General features: G+C 53.3%; 6 protein-coding genes across 6 annotated transcripts; 3 read left to right on the top strand and 3 right to left on the bottom strand.

Annotated features, from left to right (window-relative positions):
* Positions 1 to 578: 578 nt before the first annotated feature.
* On the top strand, positions 579 to 1,659 carry ACET3X_000903 (uncharacterized protein; the record flags this gene model as incomplete). The annotated part of the gene is made up of 2 exons (XM_069448251.1): positions 579 to 928; positions 990 to 1,659. The coding sequence occupies 2 exons, from the start codon at positions 579 to 581 to the stop codon at positions 1,657 to 1,659; spliced, it is 1,020 nt and encodes a 339-aa protein (XP_069311145.1).
* Positions 1,660 to 6,937: 5,278 nt separating this feature from the next.
* On the top strand, positions 6,938 to 9,257 carry ACET3X_000904 (uncharacterized protein; the record flags this gene model as incomplete). Its single annotated transcript, XM_069448252.1, has 4 exons — positions 6,938 to 7,873; positions 7,922 to 8,756; positions 8,805 to 9,154; positions 9,210 to 9,257. 4 exons carry the CDS (start codon positions 6,938 to 6,940, stop codon positions 9,255 to 9,257), a joined length of 2,169 nt encoding a protein of 722 aa, XP_069311146.1.
* Positions 9,258 to 10,631: 1,374 nt separating this feature from the next.
* Positions 10,632 to 11,235, top strand: ACET3X_000905 (40S ribosomal protein eS25; the record flags this gene model as incomplete). Its single annotated transcript, XM_069448253.1, has 4 exons — positions 10,632 to 10,634; positions 10,696 to 10,750; positions 10,908 to 11,117; positions 11,210 to 11,235. The coding sequence occupies 4 exons, from the start codon at positions 10,632 to 10,634 to the stop codon at positions 11,233 to 11,235; spliced, it is 294 nt and encodes a 97-aa protein (XP_069311147.1).
* An 867-nt stretch (positions 11,236 to 12,102) lies between these two features.
* ACET3X_000906 (uncharacterized protein) lies at positions 12,103 to 13,317 on the bottom strand. Its single transcript, XM_069448254.1, has 3 exons — positions 13,152 to 13,317; positions 12,760 to 13,082; positions 12,103 to 12,693 (listed from the first exon to the last, which is right to left on the bottom strand). The coding sequence occupies exons 2-3, from the start codon at positions 13,051 to 13,053 to the stop codon at positions 12,145 to 12,147; spliced, it is 843 nt and encodes a 280-aa protein (XP_069311148.1). The 5' UTR covers positions 13,054 to 13,082; positions 13,152 to 13,317; the 3' UTR covers positions 12,103 to 12,144.
* Positions 13,318 to 13,736: 419 nt separating this feature from the next.
* Positions 13,737 to 14,994, bottom strand: ACET3X_000907 (uncharacterized protein; the record flags this gene model as incomplete). Its single annotated transcript, XM_069448255.1, has 4 exons — positions 13,737 to 13,902; positions 13,959 to 14,654; positions 14,705 to 14,806; positions 14,858 to 14,994. 4 exons carry the CDS (start codon positions 14,992 to 14,994, stop codon positions 13,737 to 13,739), a joined length of 1,101 nt encoding a protein of 366 aa, XP_069311149.1.
* Positions 14,995 to 16,808: 1,814 nt separating this feature from the next.
* On the bottom strand, positions 16,809 to 18,499 carry ACET3X_000908 (uncharacterized protein; the record flags this gene model as incomplete). Its single annotated transcript, XM_069448256.1, has 2 exons — positions 16,809 to 17,956; positions 18,013 to 18,499. 2 exons carry the CDS (start codon positions 18,497 to 18,499, stop codon positions 16,809 to 16,811), a joined length of 1,635 nt encoding a protein of 544 aa, XP_069311150.1.
* Positions 18,500 to 18,737: the final 238 nt, after the last annotated feature.

Below are 18,737 nucleotides of genomic sequence, written 5' to 3' on the forward strand. Positions count from 1 at the left end.
CGCGCAGCTTGGCTCCCAGGAGATGTTTTGTGGGTCGATTCGGTTCTTCGAGCCACGTACAAATTGCGTACCAGTTGAAGTTGTATGTACTTTATTGGATAAAACTATAGAGCGTCGGGGAGTGTACGCCGAGCACTTGCATCTTACGGTTCAGTATGTCGACATCGTTTAACTCCCAAGCTTCGAAGACCCTGCACCCATCGCGAAGTGAAATTTCAATATTGATGGAGCATGTTGTGGGCACGGTGCTTTTCGAAAATATCAAGGGCAATGTGGATAATGGTGATTTGAGGAAGACAGTAAAGGCTTCTGATCTACTCGCAGCTCTTAGAATAGCATCGTCTGATGTTCAGTTGATCGTGGCGATGAGTTAAAGGAATCGTCGCAGTACAAAGTTGAGTTGGGGTGCTAATCAAATTGCCTTTGTGTTAATGGATGAATGTCACAGTGGGGCCAACGGCATTTGCGGGGTATCTACCTACCTTGGTAGATAACGATCTCGAATTGCGCCGTCGAACGTGCAACGACCCTGTGACCTCCTAACTGTTCTTGACAATCCCAAATTTGGTGCAAGAAAGATGCGTAGGTTCGAGCACCAACCAGACAAAGGCGGCCCGAAAGGAAGCGCGAAGGCTAGAATACAGCTACCGATAGCGCAACCAACTGCTAAGCCAGCTGTGGACGGGCCTTCAGAATCACCAAACATCACCTCATCAAGCACAGATCCTTACAAAGCAGCCCGCGAAGCCCTCGACCGCGATGGCTTCGTTGTCCTATCTGCCTCGCTCTTTCCGTCCTTTGATATTGACGCCCTTCGCGCCGCTGCCTCACGCATGACAGAAGCAGCACGATCCGGAAAGTGGCCATATATTCGTACGCTACCGAAACAGTTCCCGCCATGGCCACAGGATCCCTCAGATGGGATCTGGTAAGTATCCTTGACGAACGGCATGTGAGACACACATACTGACTTGTACATCTATATTTAGGGGCGTGCAGCATCTACTTCACCCGTCGAACTCTGATCATCTCACATTCGCAAAGTCGTATTTCGACAGCGAGTTGCTGAGATACGTTGGAGCACTGATTGGTTGTGGAGAAGACGACCTGACCATGGAGCTGTACAACATGCTCGTCCGCCCGGACAAAGACTTTAGTCTGCGATGGCATAGAGACGATATTGCAGCGACAGCAACGCCAGAAGAAGAGCTGGAACGACTGCAAAAGCCAGGACATCACGCACAGTGGAATCTTGCACTCTATGATGACAGCAGTCTGGTCGTTGTGCCTGGCTCGCACAAACGTGCACGTACTGACACGGAGAGGAATGCGGATCCGTACGAAGCACATATGCCCGGCCAGGTCACTGTGCAGCTGAAAGCAGGGGAAGTGGCATTCTACAATAACAACATTCTCCATCGCGGCGTATACGACAGCACGAAAGAGAGGATGACGCTCCATGGCAGTATAGGGACAACACTCGCGGGGAGCGAACGAGCGAGAAACGTGCTCCAGCATGGTGTCGGTGATTGGGCAAAGGAATACAACTTTGACGATTTTGAGCCCGAGATGGCAGCAAGAGCGAAGAAGATGAGAGAGAAGCTTGTGGACCTGGGTAAGAAAAGTGGGGATGTCGGATTCTTCTCGCAGGATGAGTGAGCTTGCGATGATAGGAGTCAGTATGCCAACGGGTTCTAGGTGGTGGTAGGAAGGTCAACCGCCGAGCCTATCGTTGAGCATCTGCTCCAAGCTACCCTGTATCTCTCTTGACATCCCAAAATGAATGTAGCTGGGGCTATTGACGGAAGTTCTGGCATAGCTTTGTAATGGAGAAAGCATTTTCTAATAGCCTCAGCTTGGTGACAGGCTAAGAGGAATTTTTGAGAAATAAACGCAGGCCCAACTGCGCTGCAAGAGAACCATGGCAGCTTGCTGGTCGTCTTCAGGTTGTGTTGGAAACAACGAGTGAGCTTGGACATGACGAACAATCGCACCGTCAGTAGAGCCTCGATAGATTCAGCCGGGTTGAGGTTTAGACAGGGGTAGCTTGGTACTACGTGTGCGTAGCGTTCCAGACCACAGTCAAATCCTTCACCACCCCTGGACAGCCCCCCACTCCACTCAAAAGGTCCTAGATTTTCCCTTGCGCTTCCACTCCCATCTACAAGAATATGCTGATGATACATACGCTGTACCTCGCCGGACTTTCATCAAGCAACAAATCCTCAGTTGTTCTGACCTCCAATATCAGCATCGGTGGTTTAGTGGTAAAATTAGCCGTTGCCATCCTTCACAGGAGCAGCTTCGGCTAGCCCCGGGTTCGATTCCCGGCCGATGCATTTTTGCTGCTGGACGGTAGCTGCGAGTGCCATGGTGGCTGTGGTGGTGCAGGTCGAGGGGCTTGGTTTTTTGCAGCAGCCGTTGACGTCACGTGACAGTGGGGCTCAGCCAACGCCGACCACGGTCCAGCTGCGCGCTAGAGACTTTGAACAGCGGGGTATGCTGCAGGCGCTCGTCACTGTGTTTCGGCTTTTTTGATTCCTGGTTTTGCGCTTGGTGGTGGGGTGCGAAGCTGACGCGGTGGCAGATGCGAGTTCCTGAACCGACGATATATATGGTACATTTTGCAACAGTCTTCTATACTTCCTAAAGAGGAGCCTTGGCGCAATGGTAGCGCGTTGGTTTTCGGTTGAAAACATAAACACCAAAGGTTGTGGGGTATGTCTTGTTCTGTCCAACACACGTCTTCAAGTACTAACATACTCAAAGTTCGATCCCCATGGGCTTCGTCTATCCGTCGCGTCTCTGCGACACCATTTCTTTTGCACTTCCTGGGACATCGAGATGCGCTTCCGACGTGTGCTGACGCTCTGTTTTGGATTCTGTGATTTGTTGTTGCCGCGGCTGCTGTTCTTTTTGCCATTTCCGCGTCCCCATCGCCAGCAACTCCTCTCTCTCATTGGATGCAGAATACAAGTCACGATCATAGGGTATGCATCTGACGAGCAGCTGTCGGCAATGCCAAGTAGCCTTTTGATGATCTCCTTGTGCGCCCGGGGTAGAATGGGGGATGATATGCGGCAAGGAAGTCGATTGCAAAACCGACGGCAATCGGCCTTCATGTTTCAGATACGTCCACCCAACCCGGCGACCAGGTTGCCTTGACAGAAGGCAATCAAGACAGGCAACCTAACGCACATAAACAAACCTGCCGCAGTCCGCGACAGAAGAGCCTTGCGTCATTCCAGGTGAAATTAAGGTTCGGAGATTGTGATACCCGTTTTTGTCGATCAGATAACCTTGGATCTGAAACCACGGTGAACAAAGTGTGGATGTACGATTCAACGGTCGATGCTTGTTGGCTCCTCAACGGTAGAAGGCTGACGTGTCACTCCATGATGTCATACCAATAAGATCAACAAAGACGGGATTTGACACAATAGCCTGGCGATCTTTGTGGTTGGCTAGACTTGTTTACGTTCCGAGCTTCGCCCAAGCTGTGGAGTGAAGTGTATGGCTCGCAACAACACGAAGCTGTATTCACGTGAACTGGACCGCTCGAGACGTGGTCACGATCGAAAAGCAATTTGTGGCCACCACTAGAACATGCACCAGCTCACTTACTTGAAGCTAGTTCAATGCACGAGGGCGAATGGGAACGATAACGCGAATGACAATTCAATCGCAATGGAGTCACTCCAAGTGGTTCAAACTGCGCGAGAATCAGCACTATATACCGCCTTCTTTTCTTACCTCGTAATTTGACACACGGTAGACAAGTACTGGCTCTTGGCCCTGGTGCCCGTCGAGTTCTCCGTTGGTTGTGAGTGATGGAACACGCCGACATGCCCGTGTTGTGCGACCATCAGACCAAACGCTTGCGTGTAGGGAGGTACACGGCCGACTGCAGCAGGACAGTAGTCCCAGATCCGTGGCGCTCAATCGCATGAACTTTCGGGATGCCGCAGACAGCGGCTGACGGCAATCGACGATCAGAAGAGAGATGCAAGCCACACATACTGAGCCCAGGCATGCTCTAGTTGGCTATAGCGGTCGTAGAAGTGCAGCCTGCGTCATTAGTACGAAGCTCTACCTCGTGTGAGGTTGATCAAAGTAGCCACAAAAGCTTCGTCGGGTGGGTTTCGCCAGTCTAGACAGCAATTGAACTTTTGTGGGGTGCCAGACGGGTAGGCTGACCAAAATGCATGATTGGTGGGTTGCTAGAGTTTTCTCCCCGAAGAATCGTTGGGAATGCTTTGGGTAGATGGACGCGTGGAGGCAAGGGACGCAAACTGGGGTCGCGCAGAACGAGGTATGATTTCATGTTCGCAGTCGCCGCGGATGAACCAAGACGGCCTTTGGGGTTCATTACGGCCATGGAAGGATCTGGACTTTGTGGAGATGCTGAACCTTTCAATATCCCAGATATGCAGTGGAGCAATCCGAGAGCTGAGAGATTCTAGACAGCCAGTCAACCTGGCTTTGTCGCAGTCGGGTAGAAAGCCAAAGAATGTAGAGGACGCTTCGCCTAAATACTGGAGTCGCGTCTCAGCACAGAGTCGACGAAGTTGAGATCCAGAGGGACGGTTCGTTGCGATTACGTCCGCAATCCCGCCAGCGCGGAAAGCTAGCTTCAGTATGCGAGAAGTCAATTCTATATGCGTTGTGCTAGAGTCTAGCGGTACATAGTAAGCATCAGGTGCAAACGGTGCTTCTCGGGGTTCACTGCCGAGGGACGCGAGGAGAAATAATGCACGCAAGGACGTGATAGGGACGAGGCATGGTGGTGGTGATGGGTGGCTCCCGAAAAAGCAGGAGATGTTCGTGGATTTCTCCACAGGCGTCGGTGATTGGTCGCCGTGCCCAAAATAGCAGTTGCACTGATCGTGTCTTTCTGGCGATCGCGTCATCCTGGCGAGAAAAGCGGGACATTAAGAACATGGTGCAACACCCACGGCCAACCCGCCCTCGAACGCCAGAAGATACGACGACGCGCACGACTGCTTGGTGTGCACAGACACGAGGACCATGGCATCGGGCAGGACTGCCATTGCGCAATTACAGGAAATGACGCTGTGCCTCTCCAATGCACATCAAACCGTTCTCATCTCGCTGGGCCGAGTATGCTCGTACCGTTCCCCACGCCCTGGGAACATTGCAATCCGCGAATTTCATCACGGGATGCGATGCTGCACCAGTCGCGCGGAAGGCCCGACGTAGTGCCGCGGACCCTCTAAAATGGTGCCATGCATGGGCAAGTCGCAACGCCTGGTAGAGTGGCCCCATCAAATGGCAAAGGGACGGGAAGCTGTCTTGCAGAGGAGCGGGGTACAGACGTGTCGGTGAAGCATCGAGACGGCAGCAACTGGGCCATGGAGCAGCGTTATCGCAGCCGGCCAGCTAACTGAGGTGCCCACCGCTACTCACCAACTGCTGCAAACGGCTGAGCCGCAGGTGCGCTGTGTGGGTCGCGCCTGGGTCGCGCAAGCGGATTGGCCGTGGAGCTCCCCCTCGCAGATGGGAATTCGTAAGTGTTTACCAGTTCGCGTCGAATCTGCTCGGCCTAAACGCAGACGCGTTGAAGCACACAACCAGCCCGCGACAGGACAAATTGCAGGCAGCCATCGCACGTCAGGCGTCGTTGCTGCTTCGGGGGCACCAGAATGCACATGATGATGATGATGCGCGCCAGCCAGAGCCTGGGGCAGCCGTGACGTTGGCATCAACTTCTGCAGTGTCCCGTTGCCATGCAGCGAGAAGCTTCCTTCCGAGAGGCAGGGTGGGAATGTTGCAGGATCAGCATGTGGTTAGAGGTGCAAATTGGCCGTCGCGATATTGTTCCCTATATCGGCTGCGCCCGAGCACTATGTATGACCGGGGGCAGTTGCCAGGGTCAAAGTGAAGCTGGCGAGGGTCAGTCATGTATGTTGACATGTTCTCTTTCACAACGTCGCTGGTCGGGGGCGGATGAAGCTCAACGGGCCATCGGCTACCAGGATTTGCGTGAATACGATGGACAGATAAGCCGCACCAGGGAGGCGGCAATTGAGTGAAGATGATGGCAGCCGCAGCCACACCCGGGCGTTGCAGAGACGCGACAGATGCAGCCAGACGGCCATGGCATAAAGACGCTTGCTGCTGCAGCACCGTGGCCAGGCAAGGCAGGGCAGGGCAGCGTGCAACGTGCTCGTTGTCTGGCGTGAGGAAGTTATTGAATCTCCTAGACCTAGCCGCGCCCGTCCGTGCGTGCTCCAGAGACTAGTGCGGCCCCTTTGCTTGACAACCTCAACTCTTCACCGCGACGGCCAAACTTACTCTCCCTCTATTATTTCCTTTTCTGCTTGCTTGTTGAATCGCACGTCGTTCTTAGCAGCAGAAGACCGACTCACGCAGATCGACCAATGCAGGCTTGAACAACTGCTCGGGAGGCTTGGTACACGCTGCCATCTCCGTCGATTCACGACAGCCTTCCCAGCGCTTGACGACGTTACATTCTATTCTCTGTTTTAATACCTTGACTCTTTTGTTTCCTAGCAGGTACAGATCCCCCAGCTGCCCGTCACCACCACATGAGCCCGGCGACAGGTCTCGAGCCTCCCCAATGCCGCCGCACCCCAAAGAGGCCACGCCCTCGTCGCCCGCCTTCCGTCCGCGACGCTGCTCGCACTGCCCGTCGCTCCATGACCCGCATATCCACACCGCACCCGTTGAGCCAACCCTGCTGACCCCGTGACGCTCCACAGATCTTTACTTGCCTGCCTCCGTCGCCGCTGCCACTACTACTACTACCACCACCACTGCCGCTGCCACCGCCGCTGCCGCCGCCGCCGCCGACGAGCCCGAGCCCACCCCCGTCGAGCTCCTGATAGCGCTACCTCGCAGGCCTCCGATGGCTCAGGTACTGACATCAGTCATCCAGACGACAGGACCGACTACCATGCCATACTCGCCGTCCGATGCCTACAAAAACACGCCCAGCCACCCCAACCAGCAACAACCGCGGGCCTCGCAGATGCCGCGCAGCCAGCACAATGGAAACTCGGGAGGTACAGGATACAGAGGGACGGCCGCCCCCATAGCCCCGTATGCCTTCAACAGCACGCCCCAGCTGCGCCAGGAGAACAAGCCCGCCTCTGCACCAGCCCCTCCGGCCCAGCAGCAACCTCCCAGCCACGCCAACCAGACCCGGCTGGGCCACCCTTCCCACCCCTCGTCATCCTCCGACTCCACAGTCTCCACATCGGGCTCGTCCAACCGCTCGTCGGCCGGGCCACCTGCAGCTGCCAGGGATGAACGCGAGGTCAGGAAACCTTACGACACCGTTGCGCCAGCCATTACACTATCCACCTCCATACCCGATCTCTCGCTTTCGATAGGCGAATCGTCGCCCGTGAAGCCCTCCCCAGGGCGATACAGACGCGGCGCTGGAAGGACAGACTCGTCCAACAGCGTTCCCACGGGTGCCTCTACCCCGACACAGCGCTCTGCATCTGGAGGAAACTCCCACACGGGTCCATCGCAGCCCACACAAAACGAAGGCACAGGTGCTGCCGGCTTCCCACCGCCGTTCAGGCCCGGGCACAATCGAGCGAATAGTGCAGATGACACGTCAGTTGTTCGCTCAGGCGGTATAGACCCCGCTAAGCGATACAGAAGACGCAGTTTCAACGGACTGGACGGAGACAACACCGTTACCTCCAACATGGCATCATTGCAGGTCAGCTCTGGAACCGGCCAAAGCACGACACTAAGCGCAAACACCCCAAACACCTCCAGTTCAAATCGTACAGGAAGCCGTCCCGCCTCAAGTCACAGCCATGAGAGGCAAGGCAGTGCGGGTAGTGCTTCCTCCAACAATTCCTCGAGATCGCAGGTAAGTGCAGCGAATTGCTAAATATGCGCAAGCTAATACCCGTTTTAGTCTCGACCTCCAGCAAACACACAACGCAGCTATGCCGCTGTAGCGGGAGGAACCTCTTCCAAGGCACCCGAGCCTAACCGGCGACAAGCTCCTTCTCCTCTATCGCATCCCGTGTCTCCATCAGAGCCTGCGAGCCCTGCCAAGGGAGCCGTGTTACCTAGCACAGCTATGCAACATCTCAGCGCTGTCAACGACAAGGACAAGGGAATGAAGTCTCGTCTACGCAGGGCCTTCTCCTTTGGAAGTGCTGCCGAGCTCCGAAAGGCCTCTGCTGAGAATAGCATCTCAGCGGAACGTGCGAGATTGAGGAAAGACAAGTACCAGAATGATGAAGATGCTGAACAGGCTGCCATCATCGCAAAGCAAGAGGCGGCAGGTATTGGCGCTGGCATCTACTCGGGTCAGGGTGGTATAGGCTCTACCGACAATCTGTCTATACAGTCAGCTGCATCGTCAGCCTCGGTCATGCTCCGGAAGATGGGCCATGGAATGAAGAAGGGCACCAAATCTATCAAGGGTCTGTTTAGGCCAAAGTCTGTCATCGGTGTACCAGCTGCCGACGGTCCCATCACCAGGCCCAGCGTGGGTCAGGTGTCTTTAGTCACTGTCGAGGCCGAGAGACAAAAGGTCAACGTTAACGCAAAACCCAACGAACACACCGGAGGCGGCACAGGCTATCCTCGACTGGAACGCAATTCTATTGATGCCGGTCGATCCGCAGAGATTGTAAACCCCTCTGTCCCGGGCGGCGAAGCTGTGTCTAGAAAAAGTATCGTTGGGAATGACCGCGATCGTGCCGAGGTCCTCTCTTCTATGAAGAAGGGCATCTTGAAACGTAGGTATCCTACAATTTCCCTCAAAACAGCCACTAACGACATATCAGGTACTGGCACAAACTCAGATTCTGGATCCCCTGTTCTCAAACCTGTAGATATGGCTCCCAATGTGGGCTCATCGCGATCCAGTTCTCCTGCCACACCCAAAACAGAAGTTGGGCAAGCCCGGGCCGATGACTACTTTGGCAAGCCACCACGCATTCCTAACGGCAGTACAAGGAGTCTTCCTACCACACCCCACGGTGGCCTCCGAAACATCAGCTTCAGCCCACGTATACAATTCCACGACGCCTGGTCGCCGCAAGATTACGACCGTAGGGGCGACATCGCAACGTGTAATAGGCTTACACCGATGCTTGCGCAACAGATCAAGGAGGAACTCAACTCCTTTAAGATGGTACGTATTCCAGCAACCCCACCGTCAAGTGGACAATAGCTAATCACTCAAGCAGGAGATGGAAGTTCACGAGCTCTCGAAACCACACACCCATTTCTTCTAATGATTATGCATCCATCATTTGGACATGGCGTCTTGGCGAATACCTCTCATCGTTGCACTTGCGGATTGGAGCCATCAGCATTTACCAGTTATCAGCTCTGTTTCATGTTCTGGTTACTACGGACTTGTTCTTCCATCTTAGCGAGCATTTGCAATCACGTAGAGGAAGAACGCTTTGCTTGCGTGTGTGGGCTCAGCAAGCAAAGTAGTCGTTGGCATTGGACCGCAAAAAAGACGAAGAGGGACCTTTCTAGTTGAAGCCAGCTTTTTCCTTGCCTCCATTGTCTTTGTCCGTGGTTCAGTCGTATGTTGACGTCCTTTTCCTTTACCGTCAGAGGTATCTTTGTCTCTCCTTACTTCCCTTGTGTCAGTATCAGTCATGGTTGAGTGGTCTCTGCGTTGTCTACACAGTAGAGGAATCAGTATGCAAAAATGGGAGTTGGACATACTTTGGCTGGCGCAAGAGTCCCTGTTTGTGGCTTGTGCCGATTAGCTTGTAATTGGAAAACAATATTCGGCGTATCCCTGCTCAATGTTGACATCGAATGACATGTCTTGTGTGATCCCTCGACATCTTCTTGACTAGCAACGCATTCGCCATCAGAGTGGGACAAGTATTGATCTACACTGCACTGTACTAATGCATGTTTGCCATTGACCAACCGCGTCCTAAATTTGGTATACAGAATTCTCGAATCTCGTATCCTGCCCTGCAGCGTCGCATTGATGGTCAGACCCGCCCGCGTTCAGCAGTCCACAACACCAACATTGCATATTCCATCCGCCAACACCACCTTGATGGTCATCAACGCGGCTTCGCAAATACGCCGCCGCTCATCGAACCACCCTATCCTTTTCCAGCATGTCATTCCGATCATATATGGATGGCTGCACTTGTTGGCGGTTCAGGCGCCAATCCTCCGATTTACTGCAACTATCGTTTCAGGGTCACGTCCGCAACCTAAAGCGGTCACATGGTTCCGCCCCTCGTCGAGTGCGGCATATAATGCTCGGCAAAGTTTCACAGGTGCTGTAGGATTTGGTAATATAGATGCGAATGTATTGATATATGGATAGCGCGGGTGATTACATATCTGTAGTACCTGGAATGCTGGAAGGGTGCTATGGGTGGTCATTGTTACATTTGATGTGAACCTCGTCGGACGCGATATTGTGTAAAATAGCGTATGTGATTTGATGGTGTGTAAGATGATCTCGCGATTGGGACTTACCTCGAGTCCTTGTCACGTGAGTGCATGGCTCGCTTGAGGAGATGGTTAGCGCGTCTTGGCAATGCCACAGCGTCTCCGCAGCTGAACACCCCAATTTCGACCGCTCGACAGTCAGTCCTCAGCAACCACACACAACCGACAAAATGGTACGTCGTCTACGCAGTCAGGTTACCGGACAAAGAAGAGACTGGAGCTGATTTAATACAGGCACCTGCAGCAACTGGAGGCAAGAAGCAGAAGAAGAAGTGGTCCAAGGGCAAGGGTACGTGATACAGCACTGCACACCATCAGCACATCTACACGCATCGCGAACACGTCGGAAACGCTCGAAAGCATTCTCATAGACGTCCGAAATCTCGTTCTCCTATCGCGCACTCTCACAACGCCCCGGGGAAGAATCGCCACTAACAACAGTACAGTCAAGGACAAGGCCCAGCACGCCGTCGTTCTCGACAAGCAGACCAACGACAAGCTCCAAAAGGATGTCCAGTCCTACCGCCTCATCACCGTTGCCACCCTCGTCGATCGCTTGAAGATCAACGGCTCGCTCGCACGCAAGGCGCTTGCCGACCTCGAGGCCAACGGTCAGATCAAGAAGGTTGTCGGACACTCAAAGCTCAGCATCTACAGTATGTAACCGCGACAATGCCCACACGTCACAATCTCTACGGGACTTGGAGACAACGGGACGTGAATTCAGGCTTTTACTAACACATTTCAGCGCGAGCTATCGGCGCCGAGGAGTAAGCTTTACGTAGCCGACAATTAAACGAACGTAAATGCGAATCTCGGACACTTCTTTCAGTTTCTCTACGGCATTCCTCTTTCCATTACCCATCGGCGTCTTCATGAAATGAACGGGTCATACTATATTGGGATGCATGCTTCATAGCGGATATGAAATGAGAGGAACGGGCTCGGGTACAGTACCTAGAGCCCATTGGAGGTGTCGGTTATGTACTGAATGAAAAGACTTCCGAAACACCACCACCGAACTTGACCTCGACTCATGACTTAGCTACGTGTGAGCAAATCGGCTAGGCCGATTTTATCTGATGCCTGTCCTACTCAAAATCCCCGGTTCCTTTGTGTGCATACTTGTGGGGACCACGGCATTATTTCCTTCGACCGTTTCATGTTTACCATCAATATTCAGAGTTATGAATGAGGTAGCAGCTCCCCAACGTGTTTTGCTGTTCTGAGCTTAGCGTAGTATGGTTATGTCTTTTCTTTCATAATTGCTTATCATGTCGGAGCCATGCCATCAGGATTGTTTGAGGTTTTGATACTACTGTTAGGTATCACACGGCGAAGCTTTGTTTTCTGGATTGTGCAACCGACTGCAACAATATCTCTTGCAAGTATACATCATGGTGTATCTCTCGTGCGATAGATTGCCAGGATATATAATTCTACATCGCCTATACTCAGAGCTTATTTGTTGCAAAGATTCAGGAGCAATATGCCCCTTCATAGAACTGTGAAACTCACACTGTCCGCAAGTGATGGCGGAAGGAAAGCTAAAAATGCAGCGGCCATCGGTCGATACATTTGAGTATCGTATGGTGCCATATGTTGGAGACACGCTGTAGATACATGAACAGAAAGTCATCCTAAAACTCAGAATTGATTTGACTACACAAAGATAGCAGTCACCTAGTCGTACTTCCTAATCGGCCTACCCTTCTCCGCCTGCTCACACAATCCCCTCTTGGGCATCTTATCCTCCCAACCCGGTTCCCTCTTGACATGGCCCACACGCCGGTACGCCTTGCCCTTGTCGCCCCGGAACAACATGTGCCAACCCTCCAGACCAGCGACCATTTGTTTCCTAGCACTCTTGAGCTCCTGCGCGTGTCTATTCTTTAGCTCACCCTTGCTCAACGGCTTCCTCTTCTTCGCCTTTTCCATCTCCACCTCACGTTCTTGTGGTGTCAGGCCGACCTTCTCCTCTGGATCAATGGGCATGAACATTTGCTCTACGCCGCGCAGATCAGGGACGCTGTCTTCTGCGAAACAGCCGGTCAAGAAGGCGCGCGCGGCGTCTTTGCCTGCGAAGAAGTGGTAGGAACCGCCTGGGCCGTAGGTGGTGGGTGAAATGGAAACGTCGTAGATTGTGCCGTTTAGCGCGAGGTAGATTGGTTTCGAGGGGTCGGCGCCGTTGTATAGGGCGAGCTCGGAGTCGGTTAGAACGATTTCTCCTTGCTGTGAGGTAGACGCGTTAGTTGCAAGACGTTTTGCTGGTCGAGGACGATAGTAGTAGGTACGTACCATCAGGCTCTTCCACTCTCGAGCTCTAGTCCACCACGGATTGTATCCCCATGTCATGCTCTCTCCGCTCGTACTCAGGTAGCTCAGTCCACAGCTCAGTAGGAGCACGCCGCCTAGTATACGCAACACATCGAGAACTGATACGCCATCTGATGTTGCGACTGCTTGTTCCTTGACTGCTTGCTTAAGCTCCGCTTTCTCTTTCGCGCCTGTGCTTGTCGGGGGAATAGAGGATGTCGTCGTGTCTGTAGGCTCATCTTTCGCGGGACGACGGTACCGCTGGGATGAGGACATTGTGGTGGTGGTCTGTTTGCTTTTGCTACCTGAAGCGTGTTATCAGTCTCGAAACACGTGTACATGTATCGGTCGCAATGGCATCGAGGCCTTCCTACCTGTTCATCCAGCAGCACCCATGTAGCTCCAAGTATGGTACTCGTACGTCAAAGTCACTCGGATGCCGAGGAAAGAATAACTTGCTCAAAGGTAACTAGCTATAGAAGCCAGAATTCGGAGACGTGTCCGTAAGCCAGGTACCGTCGGATGCGCGATGCGGAGAATAGATTGCTTTCGCGTTCCGAGGCGTTACTCTCGGGAAGTACCATGCATCTCGGTTCCGATGATTGGCCGCCACCCGATTGATGTCATTGATGATCGCGCGCCAACACTACCGGACTCAACTTTCACTATCGGACGAGACTGACATGCGTATACATGCTGAGTTACACAACTTGTGGAATTGATACGCGCATTTTCTATAGCTACTGCGTGTCGTGTCTTTTAAACGAACCTACCTTCGAAGTATTAATACAAGCCACCCTCCGTTTTCGTATACAATGTTCGTCTTCCTGCCCGTTTTCGTTCAGCTGTTAGATCCGCAAAACACAGGCACCGCAAAACAGTTCATTGCGGGCTCCATGGGAGGAGCAAAAGAACTATTCGATGTGCTCTGTCAGATCGACAAGAACCGTCCAAACGACTCACTCCGCGCAGTCGTGGATATCGCGTATCTCGACTTGCGCCTCTCTGTCACTCTTAGGAAAGACTTGCTTGAGACCTGCTTGGAAGACACCGACGTTGTAGTCGATGATGGCTTTCTTCTCCGCCGGGTTGTCCTGGCCCATAATGCACACCAAAGCGAGATATCTGTGTCCGTCGTCAGTAAACCTACAGTATGTTACCGTAAACGTGGTCCGACTTACTTGTTGATCTCCCGCAAGTAAAGATACCTGCTGTTTTTTTTCTCCATCGTGATCAGGCTTTCAGCATCGTTGTTGCCTGTCTCGCTCTCATCTTCGCCCTCATCGGGTCGATCCCAGCCATAGATTTCACTGACATCGATGACCACGTCGATGTAATCAGAGCATATCTCGTAGCTGCCGATATCGGTGGGACTCGTGTCTGTTGCAATATAGATCTTGCTCATGATGTCGAAGAGGTAGGCCTTTTCAATGTTGCATGCACCACACAGGTTGTTGAGCAGTGCTTCGAGCGTGGGAAGCTGTGGGATGAGCTTTTGGATCACCTTGCTGAAAGCTTCGAAGATGGAGTGGTCGTAGATGGATGTTTGATAGAAGGATATAGGAGCTTGCTCGTAGCCGTGATCCGAGAGTTCATCTTGCACTCGTTGAATGATGTCCCGGAAGGTATCTCCGCGGAAGTCGTCCGACAGACCATCAACCTTGTGCACGAAGACTTCAACGTTGATGTTGGGATACGATTGCTGCAGGTTGAGGATCGTCATGTTCAGTCGCGCAATCGCATCGAGATATTCATCTTGGGCGTCAATAACCCAGATCAGAGCACCGATTTCCTCAAAGATATTGTCCGTATCGAAAGCAGGGTCGAAGTAGTCCAGATGACCAGGCAGATCCCATACTTGAAAGTCCATGAACGAGCTGGTATAATTGATTAGCGGATGAATGTGCACACGGCTCGAAAGACGTACTGCATGGATTCTTTCTTTATCCGGTATGTTGTCTCGAGATACAGCGTCTCGCTTGGTGGTAGCTTGTGAAAGACAACGCTTGATATCGAAGATTTGCCACTCCTACGACCGTGTGGTTAGCGAGGCATGCATGCTGATGTTGTCTGATGTTACCTTCTCTGCCCCATGAGTAGCAACCGTGGCTTGCCATCTCCGGCCTTGCTATTCGGGACACGACCAGTGTGGTACTGCGGCGCAAAGTCAACAGGCGGTTCCTCGGCGTCTGGTAGGTCCTGCAGAAAACGATCCATGGTCAACTGAGCACTTGGTTTGAGTAAGGATGAGCTGGCGGACGTTCGCCTCCCCTCTGCACAGCCGTATCGATTAAGATCGCGAGTAACATCAATGGTTGCTGACGGCCGCCGTGGCAGGAAACGGCTCTCCATGGTGAAGGGTAGTGGTACAGGGTATATCGCTAAGAGCAGAAGTCGCAAAACTAAGAGAAAATTGGGTATCGTGTGTTGGAGAAAGCGCCGCGCCGAGACAAGACAGATCAGAAAACAAAAAGCCGGCTCTTCCTATTTCACTTCACCTAGCCGGCATCTGCGCTGCGAAGCGTGGTACCCTCGATGGGAGGTGACAGGCACGCTGCGACGACGTGTGGTACAAGACCAGCAGGGAGAGGCCACGAGGACGGGCAGTACATGAGAAGGGGAGCTGGCGAAGAAGTGACGAGTCAATCAGGAGCCCCCGTGATGTTCTACAAGAGCAGACGGTGATACGCGCAAGGCAGTCGACACCGAGCGGAAGGCACCAAGGGGAGCTCAGGCCATGGTGCAGGCGTACATAGGGCTGAGGAAGTCGCAACGCACTCCGGGGCTTTGCGAGACAGCTAACCGGAAAGGGAAGACGACGATGCGCGTGGGCGGAACGCAAGGGAGTAAAAGAAGAAATTCTGGGCTCACCTCCATGGTTGTTCAGTGGTAGTGTAGCGTCTTTGCGCTGCGCACGGTGGTGACAGTCTCTAGGCCCGAGCCTGCCACTGCCCCAGAGCCGCTGTCCTTGCTGAGGAGCCAACAACGCCCAACTCCACCCACCACTTCAGCCAAACTCTCGGTATTATTATGTCGCTTCCAGGAACACTTGCATCACCCTCCGCCAGGGTCCCCGTCCTGCCGATTTACTGGTCGCAAACGCTCTTTGTTGGCAATCAGAAGCCGAAGAAGCCGGGTCGGCAAGGATGACAGTCCGTGGGCGCCCAGTCGTCGGGCACCAGAGCGTCACTGCAGCACGAATCGAAACCGGGTCGGAGATAAGTCAATGCTGCTGATAGACAGCTGTCGTAGTACGATGCTGAAGCACCTGAGGACGTTGTAGAAGATGGATAAGTGTCATCGCAAGGAGACGGTTGGTCGCGTGCAGTCCACGTTCGCTTAACACAGGAAGATCTTCAGGTACCATGACATGCTCCTTCTCAGCTTTCCAACACCAGCCCAACGACGATAACACAGCGAACGCCTTTGGAGTCTGTGGCTTGGAGTAATTGCCCGATTCGTGTGATCCAAAGTCAAACTCCGTCAGCCCAACTCTACTCGAGTCAACGCTAACGATATTACCGCATGGCAGGCAAGGATGCGTTTTCGCGCATAGCTATCCGCGGCAGCAAGGTTGCACGGCGGTCCAGGAACGCTCCCCAGCGTCACTGGTACCAGCATGGCATCCCCATCATCTTCGGATGAAGCAGATAGATGTGTATGAGTAATCTTAACAAAACGTCAGTATACGTGGGGTGCCGAACTTGCTCATTAATCTGTATGTTGCGCGCAACGCTTCTCGCTGTGTTCGTACATGACTAGAATACCAAAAGCAATATCAAAAAAAAGACCCGACGCTCCGGCCTAAGTATCCCTGTACGAAGTGCAGCATGTGAGACATATGCTGACTTCACACGCACTTGGAATCCAACCTAGAAATACAAACGCAAAGATCCAAAGCCACTATTTCCGTTCTCCATATCTCCGTACACCAAAAGCCCGCACATTTGCCCTGAAATCGACCTTTGCGTCAACAAGTGAAAATATCATCCCTCAATCCTGGTCGAGTGACACCAAGTACCTCGACTATTTCAGTCTCGCGGACCCGTTACCTCGGCACCTAGGGTACCCGCAGCTAACTGACCCAGTCCGCCGAAGAAGGCGAGAAACAGGGCTAGCGCAGTCGATTCTCCAGCGTGAACTAAGTCTCCTTCCGGCGCAGAGCCGTCGGATTCCATTTCCTGCACAGCTCGCTTCGTCTTCTCGGATGGCTGATAGGTAGCATCGGCATCACTAGCAAACGAGCCTGCGTCTTCGTCCATGTCTGAGATACGCGCTTTCCCCCTTGTGCTGCGCCGCAGAGCTGCACTCGTCGGTCCTGAATGCGCTGCGCTAGATATACCATTGACGGCCGAATTCTTAGCGGGACGTCCCGGCTTCCTCGGTGTTGTGGGTTCTACAGGCGACGAGGGCTCGCTTGCGTGCTCCATAACCCTGGCTAGGTCTTGCTTAAAGCTGACGTGTTTCTCGTGAGTCGGAACAAGGAAAGACAGTATGCTGTTTTCCAAGATAGCGTGCACATCTAGATCGCGCGTGAAGGTCCACGTCAGCAAGCTGATGGCTGCGAAGAGAACATCAAGGCTTGTGACACTGATAGCCGGGTGCATACTGATATGCTTCAGGGCCTGGCCAGCGTTGCTGATGCTAGCGAGGAGCCTGTTCGTATTTGCTGAATCGCTCTTTCCGACGGAGTTGGAGAAGAGATCCCATACGTGAGAGCGCTGGGCGGGTCTGTTGACATAGATCAGAGTGCTCCACACCCGCCAGTATACGAGAATCGAGGCGATGGACAGCGCGTGGAAGACTTTGGCGTATGATCTATGAGCCGCTGCCTTGGACGTGTGCTGGTGGCCGAGAGCGTAAGGGACCAGTTGTGGGGCAAAAGCGAAGGCTAGAGGCATGGTCAGATACCCCAATCGCATCATGCTCTTGTCGCCAAACTCGGAGACCAGTTGGGGGAAGAGGTTGAGTGTGATGAGCGACGCAACGATGCCAGTGTCGTAGACAAAGGCATATGGAGTGAACAGCGCATCGTGTAGTGGGCTATCATCGTAGTGCATAGTCAAAGGCGTGTACAGAATTGTGATGAAGAACAAGCTCAAGGCATATCCTAGACTCCCGATTGAACTCAGTAGTACAAACGAGGCGATTGTCGTGTTGGAGAGATTGCGTCTGCGACCTTTGGAACATAAGTCAGCGGGGGAACTAGGGGCTGCATTGATTGCGCTGACATACCCTCTGCGCCCATGAAGATGGAGCTTGCAATCAGCCCAACAAAGTACTGGCTGGTGTAGAGGAAGCCTTCAGGCTTCATGATCCCAACCTTGTCGAATTCGCGAACAAGGTCTATGTCGGCGATCCAGTCAGCCAGGTACCAGCGTCCTTCCTCTCCAGTGCCGTACCAGCCACTCCACAGGCTGCCTGGAATGTCATGTTTATTCTCGCCAGCCCACCGAACATACGAGATAGCGCGCCAGAGGAAGGCGAAGCTGCCTACCGAGAGCAGTGAGAGCAGCGCAATGATAGAGAAGGTAACGGCATGACGACGGCGAGCCGAGTCTTGTGAGCGCGTGCGCGTCGAGGGCGGCTGCGATTTGGCGGCGCGTCGAGTAGTGAGAAGCACACGAGCTGTGAGCACTGTGACGAGAAGTACTTGGCCGCCAAAAAGGGCGATGGGGAGCGAGTTACTGCGCGTGGACGCGACGGTGTCGACTGGTGCCATGGTGTTGGTTGGGTATTGCGATCAAGGACAGGGACAGATGCGCATTACGCGACAGCAACTACGAAGGGGGTTGTTTGTTACAATACAGAAGCAAGTCAGCCCTTGCCTGGCTTGTTTTCACCTGGAACGCGCCTGCCTCCCCGCCGCCCACCAAGGGACGTCACTGACGTAGTTCTGGAGCTCACCCCTGTTTCACGCTAGACTATTCCGGCGTTGGCCGTCGATCTGGCGCATCTCC

The sequence above is a fragment of the Alternaria dauci genome, chromosome 1 (genome assembly GCF_042100115.1).
Source record: "Alternaria dauci strain A2016 chromosome 1, whole genome shotgun sequence".
NCBI lineage: Eukaryota > Fungi > Ascomycota > Dothideomycetes > Pleosporales > Pleosporaceae > Alternaria > Alternaria dauci.